The sequence below is a fragment of the Vicia villosa genome, unplaced genomic scaffold (genome assembly GCF_029867415.1).
Source record: "Vicia villosa cultivar HV-30 ecotype Madison, WI unplaced genomic scaffold, Vvil1.0 ctg.003146F_1_1, whole genome shotgun sequence".
Classification (NCBI taxonomy): Eukaryota; Viridiplantae; Streptophyta; class Magnoliopsida; order Fabales; family Fabaceae; genus Vicia; species Vicia villosa.
The window spans coordinates 171,791-180,913 of NW_026706124.1; the positions used below are offsets into that span (position 1 = coordinate 171,791).

General features: G+C 38.5%; 1 protein-coding gene across 1 annotated transcript; it reads left to right on the forward strand.

Annotated features, from left to right (window-relative positions):
- The first annotated feature begins 3,540 nt into the window (after positions 1-3,540).
- LOC131640457 (uncharacterized) lies at positions 3,541-5,310 on the forward strand. Its single transcript, XM_058910848.1, has 3 exons — positions 3,541-3,922; positions 4,034-4,284; positions 4,462-5,310. Exons 1-3 carry the CDS (start codon positions 3,541-3,543, stop codon positions 5,308-5,310), a joined length of 1,482 nt encoding a protein of 493 aa, XP_058766831.1.
- The last annotated feature ends 3,813 nt before the right edge of the window (positions 5,311-9,123 follow it).

The window sequence follows — 9,123 nt, forward strand, 5'->3', positions numbered from 1 at the left end:
GCTTTCTTTGCTAGATGAGTCACTATCACTTTCCCAAGCAATATAGGCTCTTCTTCCTTTTGGTTGCTTCTTTTGAGGGTTTACTCTTTGTCTTATCTTTCTTTAGCGAAGGGCAATCCGGTTTGTAGTGACCCGGTTTTCCACAGTTGTAACAAGATCCTCTAGGTTTGGTCTTCTTATACTCATCTTGCTTGTTAGGCTTTGATTGACGTCTATAATCAACTAGATTGTTTTCCGAGTGCTTAATTTCATTCTTTCGAAGATATTTATTGTATCTTTTCACGAACAATCCCATATCTTCATCCAGACTTTCATCTTCGTCACTAGATTCACTATCACATGTATCTTTGGTGGATGACTTAGAACTTGAAGCCTCTAGAGCAATAGACTTCTTTTCAGTGTCCTTTGACTTTTCTTTCTTTTCTTTCTTTTCGTGTTTGTTTAGGTTCATGAGATCTTGCTCATGTTCTTCAAGCTTTCCGAATAGAGCCGTGAGATCCAATGTAGAGAGATTGTTGGCTTCTTTGATTGCCGTGACCTTAGGTTTCCATTCCCTACTAAACATCTCAAAACTTTGTTAGTAGCTACGGCATTGGGAGTAATATGTCCCGAAGTGTGTAATCGATTGATAATGTGAGAAAATCTCTTTTGCATATCCGCAATGGTTTCACCTTGCTTCATATGAAAGAGATCAAACTCTTGCGTTAAGGTATTGATTCTAGCTAGCTTAACATCATTAGTTCCTTCATGGGCGACTTGTAATGCATCCCACATTGCCTTAGCCGTTTGGCAATGCGACACACGAAAGTACTCATCAACCCTTAAGGAAGTTATAATCATGTTTCAAGCTTTCCTATCATACCCGTAATTCTTTTCATCTTTTTCATCCCATTGTGCTTGAGGTTTAGGTCTTGTGATGCCTGCATCGTTGGTTATGGTGATAGCCATAGGACCATTGACGATGACATCCCATATTTTTCTATCAACGGAGTTGATATGAATGCACATACAGTCTTTCCAATAACTATAGTTTTCTCCAGTGAAAACAGGCGCTTTGTTATACGCCCCTTTTTGACCGCTCTCCATTTTCTAAAAAGTTATATCAAGCACTAGAATGAACCAGAGCTCGTGATACCACTTGTTAGACGATAGGAATGGTCTAGAGGGGGGTGAATAGACCACCTTTTTCCGACTTAAGAAAATTTTAGCTTTTGAAGCGTGACTTCCCTGAATCACTTAATCGTGTAAGAGCGATTATGTTATAGGGGACCGAATACGTACACTAAACCGAACGGATGAAAATGTCAAGTAATGAATTACGTTTTAACTAATATATCAATTGTTCCAATTGCACACTATATGGTATATTACTCACAATGAACGTTTTCACTAAAATTTGAACAAAAATTTGATTGAGTAATTTTATCGAACACTTGGTGATCGATATTTACTAAACCTTAGTTTTTGTTCAACAATTGAAATAAACGAAAACAAATGGAAACAAGATAAAGTAAAAGCGATAAGGCACATGAAATTTGTTTAGGCAGTTCCTCTATCGTCCTCGCAGGAGTACGTCTGCCCCTAATTTCAAATGAAATTAGGAAAGTTTTATTTGATTGCAGAATGATTAACAAGGATAGAAAGTACCAATCACCAACTACACACATGCAGTAAAATTGAATACAATTCGATCCTCCACTTGATTCAAGTTGAATCAAGTCAATGTCAATGATCTTCACCGATCAAGACCCCGATCGTTCCTTTCTCAATCCTCTGGTTGTAGCAAATTTGTTGAGAGAATCTTTATTCCCTCAATCCCTTATGCACGGCTGAATTGATTACCAAAGCGAATCGATCTTCAAAAACCTTTGAACAAAATCTTTGATGAAGAAGGAAAAACCCTAAGGTTTTATACAAGAAACACCCTCAACAATCTTCACTCGAACAAGATGAATGTCTATCGTCGAACGTCGAACAACACAAATATCTACCGTCGAACCTTATCAACACACGTTCCTTACTTCGATCGAGTAAGATGATTATGTGTGATTCTCGATCAATAAGCGAAAGGTTGAAAATGAGAAGAAGCTTGAGTATATTTTTCACGTTTCTTGATAAATTGCTTGCGAATGATCACTTGAGTATTTATACCACATACAATGCATTGGCCAACTTGAAAACAGCAGAAAACCAGATTTATTAGCGACAGGTCGACCTGCTCTCTGCATAGGTCGACCTATTGAGTGTATTGCACTTGAAAATGAGCAATGTGTGACACTTGTGTCGACCTGAAGGGTCGGCGTGCGCATTCTCGTGAGATCCCCAAAATGCTATGCGTCGACCTATTCCATCAATGCGTCGACGCATTTTGCTCTTTCATCTGAATTTCAAAAAGTGGATGCGTCGACCTGAAGAGTCAGCGTGCGCATACCCGAGATAACATCAAAGTTCCATGCGTCGACCTATTCTTGTAATGCATCGACGCATTCAGCCCTTACATAGAATTTTTCAGAAGCAACTTGCAGTAGGTCGACCTATTGTATCTATGAGTCGACCTATTAATGTCTTGTAGCCAAAAATACTTGTCTTTGTCGAGGCATTGCTTAACCGAAGTGCTTGCTCCCCCTTTCTATATGCTCCCCCTATCTTGGTGCGTATGTTTTCCATTGCTTGCTGATTCACTCAGTTTTCTCCCCCTTTGACAACATAAAAAAGAGACAGGCGACATTATACATATATGGCGGAATAACATAATTCAATTTTGATCATTACTAAGCCCCTTCTTGCAATCATAATCATAAAGCAATCAATCACATAAAAACATCGCTTAATGATAAAATGAATAATAGGGCAACATAACATAAATAGCCAAACGCATGATGAGCACATAGCTCAATTGATCATTACTAAGGATAATTGCTATCTATGGAAGCCTGACACACCTGTCCACTCCTCTGACTACTCCATGATCAAAGAAGAGTTAAAAGTTTACCGTCACGAATCTGATGAATCTGATGAAGAATCCTATGTTGGAGATCTCACCATAAGTGAACTGTCTACTGGTTTTACTGAGACCTGTTTAATGAATGAGAAACTGTGTGCAAAACAAAGGGAGTACAGAAGTATCTCAATAGATTTCTGCTAGAAGAAAGAGTAAGCCTTATGATGGACATTACAGATCGGGAAAGAAAACTGGAAAAATCAAATGTGAGCAACGGTCCTAAAAGACTATCTGAAAGCAATGTCACAGAGAATGTTGCAACAACATCTAAAGACATTGTGAAAGAAAAGGGTATGTTGGGTATCTGCTGCCAAAACATATTATAGCAATTAACCCACGTGAGGGAATACTTTTTGGGCTTTGTAAAAATCCATGGTTTGAAATTTCCCTCACTCAGTGTGCATATAAAGCTCCCTCGATCTCCTAGTTTTCTAAAAACGGAAAACTTTCCTATTAGTTCTGCTAGCTACTCTCTGAGGTTGAACTACTCCAATTGTTCTCATAGGCGTGAAACATGTTCTGGCTCTCAAAGTTTCAGAATGTCTCAGCAATCGAGTGATGAATCTCCCGTTTCAGACTCGGCAACACAGGAAGAGTCCTCTAACCCTAATAGGATTCTTAAGGTTGTCCCTTTAAGGATAATTAGTAGTGATGAAGTAAAGGCCACAAAGCCTAAAACAACTCATGAAAAATGGCCCAAGGATGGTATTCACAACAAGGGTACCAAACCCTCTGCATCTGCTACCATGGAGGAACTTACTAAAGAAGGATCCAAATATGTCGATAGTGCAATTACCAGGTTTAGTACTCGCATTCTGAAGGAGAATCATCAAGTGCCTGGAATATCTATTCCTCTTCAAACTATAATGGCTTATCCCCTCAAAAACAGCAGTAAGGCTGAGGCTGTTCACACCGTTGATAGTGACCTAGAAATCAACAAGGATGAATAAGGGTTTGCTAAGAATACCAATGTTACCAAGGATGTCAATGACATCGGCAATAATGAGCACCCTAAGGTCAATAATTAAACAGATACTAATCTGGTAGACTTAGATGAGTACTCTGACAACGAATTACTTACCTCCTTGAATCCTAGTGTAGCTAACAGGCTAATAACAAGAAGAAAAGGAAAAGTTGTTGTCCAAGGATCTCCCAAAAGGAGCACTCAAGTGAATAACCCTGCCAAAGACGCTGTCAGGAAGAAGAGTACTTATGCAGGCCCTGGCAAGAGCAAAGTTGTAACCAAGAGTAAAGGAGTTGGTCCATCAAAATCTTGGAGCAAGGTTATTCCAAAGAAAAGAAAGGAGTAGGAAATTGTTGAACCTGAATCTGATGTTTAAGTGAATGTCCCTAACATTCCATCGAGGAAGAAGCCTACAACCAGCAAGCTTGATGCTGGTATTCCTGAAGTTCCCATTGATAATGTATCTTTCCACTATGCCTCTAGTGCCAGCATATAGAAGTATGTTCTCCAAAAGAGATTGGTTGTTAAAAGAGAATTGGCTCCAAATGCTCTTGAAAACGAGGAGGTCTTAGAGCTGACTCAAGAAGCTGGACTGCTAAAAAAAGTTTGCAATCTTCCCAAATATTATGAGAAGCTGGTCAAAGAATTTGTGGTGAACCTATCTGAAGATTGTGGCAACAGCAGGAGTGTGGACTTCAGGAAAGTTTTTGTGAGAGGTAAGTGTGTCTCGTTCTCTCCATCTGTGATTAATAATTTCTTTGAAAGAAAAGATGAAGCTCAACCTGAGCTTGAAGTAACAGACAACAAAGTTTGTCAAGTGATCACAGCCAAGCAAGTAAATAGTTGGCCTCTAAAAGAGAAGCTAACTGCAAGTAAGCTGAGCATCAAGTATGCGATGCTTCACAAGATAGGAGCAGCTAATTGGGTGCCAAAAAATCACAAGTCCACTATTTCAACTATACTTGGGAGATTTATATATGCTGTAGGGACAAAGGCAAAGTTTGATTATGGAGCATATATTTTTTTCCAAACCATGAAGCATGCTGGAAGCTTCGGTATTAAGGGTCCAATTGCATTTCCATCTCTCCTGTGTGGTATAATTCTGGATCAGTATCCAAACATTCTCAATGAGCATGATGTAGTGTGCAAAAGAGAAAGTCCCTTGGCCTTCCATTACAAACTGATACGTACTCTGGAAATGGATGAGAATGAGGAATTTGCAGATACTGAAAAGATGGAAGATAAAGATGAACAAGAATTGGAAGAAGAAAGTGCTAGTCCGGCTGATGACTCTGAGAAAGAAAGTTCTTCAGACACCTTGAGTGGGTTTGAATCTGGGCAGTAATTGGAGCTGGAGTCCTGTTTGTTTTTGTTTTTGTTTTTGTTTGATTTGTTCTTTTTCATTTAGTTCTGTGTGTTTTATTTGATTTCGATCATTTTAAATTTTTGTTGGACTTATTTAAACTTGGTGGGGGGTGACATTTTTTTTTGGCTTTGGCAAGTTTTGTGGCCACACAGGTGGAGAAGTAATAACATGATGTCACCCCAGAACCACAAGGATGGTGGTTGTGTGTGATCAACAATACTAATTTGCTTATTTTTATGTTGATCTGTTTGTGCTTGTGCTACTCTTGTGGCTATTTGTCTGATTTGTCTAAGCATTGTGTGCATACTGGTGATGTATGCTGTCTGTTTTGTATTAGCTTGTTTTATTGTGTTTTGGTTATCTTGTGTCCGCTGCAAGTATTTCTCTGGTATGGTGTGACAGGTTGTTTTAGCCAAAAATTTGCAAAAGGGGGAGATTGAAGATGTTTTCATGTTGGCTGCATTAATGGTAAAACATACCTGGTTGATATTGTAGTATGCAAGTTGCATATGTGTGAAGCTAATACAGGTTTTTTAGTGATTGTCATGATAGAAGTCATGAGATTCGTGTGTGACAGCAGGAGCTGTTATTATTTATTAAATGTGTTTCCTGATTTATCCCAATTATCAGTTTAGGAAACCTTTTATTTAGTGCTGAATATTTCGTCCAGAAGATCCTGCAGACAGCACATTGTGTTATAGACAGATGGCGTGTGAATTAGGTTAACTTGGTTAACCCTAATTTATTTCTTAAAAATCCCAAGGCCCAAGACTACATATAAAAGAGTGCAATCCTATTTTGGAAAGTTGACACACGATTTTGTGTGTGAAGAACTGTTGTTGTTTAACTACCTCGTGTGATCGAAGCATTTGTCCTTGATGATTGCGTGGGAATAGTTTGTGTTTGTGTAATGTCACTCAAAGCTTTTAAGCACGAGTGTGTGTCTCTTGATTGAAGCTTTTAAGTAGATAAAGGTGTGTTTTTGAATAGTGTCTTCTATCTGTAATTGTTATTTGTTTATGTGTAATCACTGCTGTGATTGAGGGGGAGTGGAATGGAGATATTCCATATCTAGGGAGAACCTAGGTAGAAGGGTCATTGGGTAGTGATTAAGTGAGAAGTTGTAAACGGGGGAGTTTAGCTTTGAATTGATACTACTAATAGTGGACTTCATCCCTGGCTTGGTAGCCCCAGAGTAAGTTGTTTGAAGCGAACTGGGTAAACAATTCTGTGTGTTCTTTATTGTTTTTATGTTGTTCTGTTATTACTATTTGTGCTGCATAATTGTGGATGTCATAACATCCAGTTTGAAATCGAGCGTGTGTTACTAGAATTTTAAGAAGTTTCACAACGCTGCCAACTGATGTTACAACATTCTCTCTAACATTTCAATTAGAGAAGCTTTTTGATTCATTGCTCATACTTGACTCATTAGCAAATTTTGATGTCAAGGCATCTGTTGTGACATTCTCACATGCTCCTGAGATAGTTGGCTCAGTTTCTTTCAGAGTATCAATCTTCCTGGTTGATTGTTCGTTAGGTTTTGTGTCTTCTAAATTTCTTTCCAAATCAGCAATATCTTCCATGAGACTTACTCTTTCTTCTAGTAGGAGTCTATTAGTATTCCTATACTCCCGTACTTTTGCACAGAGTCTCTCATTCATTAGACATGTCTCAGTAAAGCCAACATCCATTTCACTGATGGTGAGGTCTCCAACATATGATTCTTCATCAGATTCATCAAATTCGTCAACCTCTTAACAGTCATCCTTGATTTCTTCTCTGATCATGGAGTAGGCAGAGGAGTAATTTGAGGTGTTATGCTCCCATAAGTAGAAATTATCCTTAAACCTAAATCCCTTCATGACTTTTTCATTTTCTCCATTTGTGACAATACATTCTTCTTTAGTGAATCTGACATTGAACCCTTCATCACACAGTTAGCGGATACTTATAAGATTTGCAGCCAGTCCTTGTACCAGGAAGACACTCTTCAGATTGAAAACACCAGGACATCCTGACTTGCCAACACCTTTGAATTATTTTATTTCTCCATCACCAAGAGTTACATAACTGGTGCAATCAAGTTTGATGTCTACTAATAATTTCTTTTTTCCATCCATATAATTTGAGCAACCATTGTAAAGGTACCAGTCTTCCTTGGCAGGCATTCTTAGAGAAGTGTGTGCTACTAGAGCAACATTCTTAGCTACCCACTGTTGATTCCTGTCAAGAGTATCATATTTAGGTTTGGCTTGATGTGTTTGGTTGGGATATCCAACTAGTCTGAAACAGAATGGCTTTATGTGTCCAAATCTTCCACAGTAGTGACACCTCCATCTTTGGAATTTCTTCTTTGTTTGGTTCCTTCTTCTGTTTCCTTGATGTTGTGACATTGGTGTTGACATCTGGTTTGTCAAGTAAGCTTCAGGTTTTGATCTCCTGAACCCAGAAGTAAATTCAGATTTAGCCACAAATCCTACCCCAGACATGTCTCCTGCTCCCTGTCCAAACTGCAGAATTTCTTCCAGAGTGTTATTCCATTATTCAGCATCCTAAAAGATTTAGTCATTACATCAAGTTTGGAGTTTAACATGCTCATTTCACTACTGAGTGAGTCTATGGTTGCAAGATGTTCATTCTTTATGATTATCTTTTGCTTCTCCACTTGTTTGCAGACTTCAGCACTCTTGATACATAGCTTCTTGTATGAGGCAGCAAGCTCATCAAAGGTTAACTCATCTTCACTGGAATCATCATCAGATGCATAAACACTTGTTAGAACTGTGACACGTTTTGCAGTTTCCTATTGAGTCTCATTCTCAGAATCTTCATCAAACCAAGTGAGAGATAATCCTTTCTTATGCTTCTTGAGATAGGTAGGACATTCAGCTCTAATATGTCCATATCCTTCATATCCATGGCAATGAACCCCTTTGCCTTGATTGGGCTTCTCTTCAGTTTTAGATCTTCTGCTAAGGTCATAGGACTTGCTGATGTAATAGGGAGTGTTCTTGACATTGGGTATGGACTTCTGATCAACTATTTTAATGGACCTATTGAATTGTTTTTCAAACATATTACTATGGCTTCTGATAGATGTTCATCACTTCCACCATTGATTTCTCTTGATTTATATTAGTGTTGGAAACAAAAGCTATGCTCTTATTCTTCTTTTCAATAGTGTCACAAATACTCATCTCAAAGGTTTGTAGAGAATCAATGAGTTCATCTACCTTCATGTTGCTGATGTCTTGAGCTTCTTCTATAGCAGTCACCTTCATAGAAAACCTCATAGGAAGTGATATGAGGATCTTTCTCACCAGCTTTTCTTCAGACATTTTTTCTCCTAAGGCTCCTGAGGTATTGGCAATCTCAAGGATATTCATGTAGAAATCATGAATGGTTTCATCCTCTTTCATCTTAAGGTTTTCAAACTTGGTGGTCAGCATTTGAAGTTTAGACATCTTCACCTTGGATGTGCCCTCGTGAATTGCTTTGAGAATATCCCAAACTTCTTTAGCCAAATCACAGTGCTGCACAAGTCTGAATATGTTCTTGTCTATTCCATTGAACAAAGCATTTAGTGCCTTAGAATTTCCCAAAGCCAACTCTTCCTCAGTTATGCTCCATTGTTCTTCATGAATTAGCATAGTGGTTCCATCTTCCACTACCTTCTCAAGATGTTTCCATCCTTTTTCCATAGCTCTCCAGGCCTTGCTATTCACAGACTTTAGAACAGTTGCCATACGAGGTTTCTAGTAGTCATAGTTAGAACCATTTATAATGGGT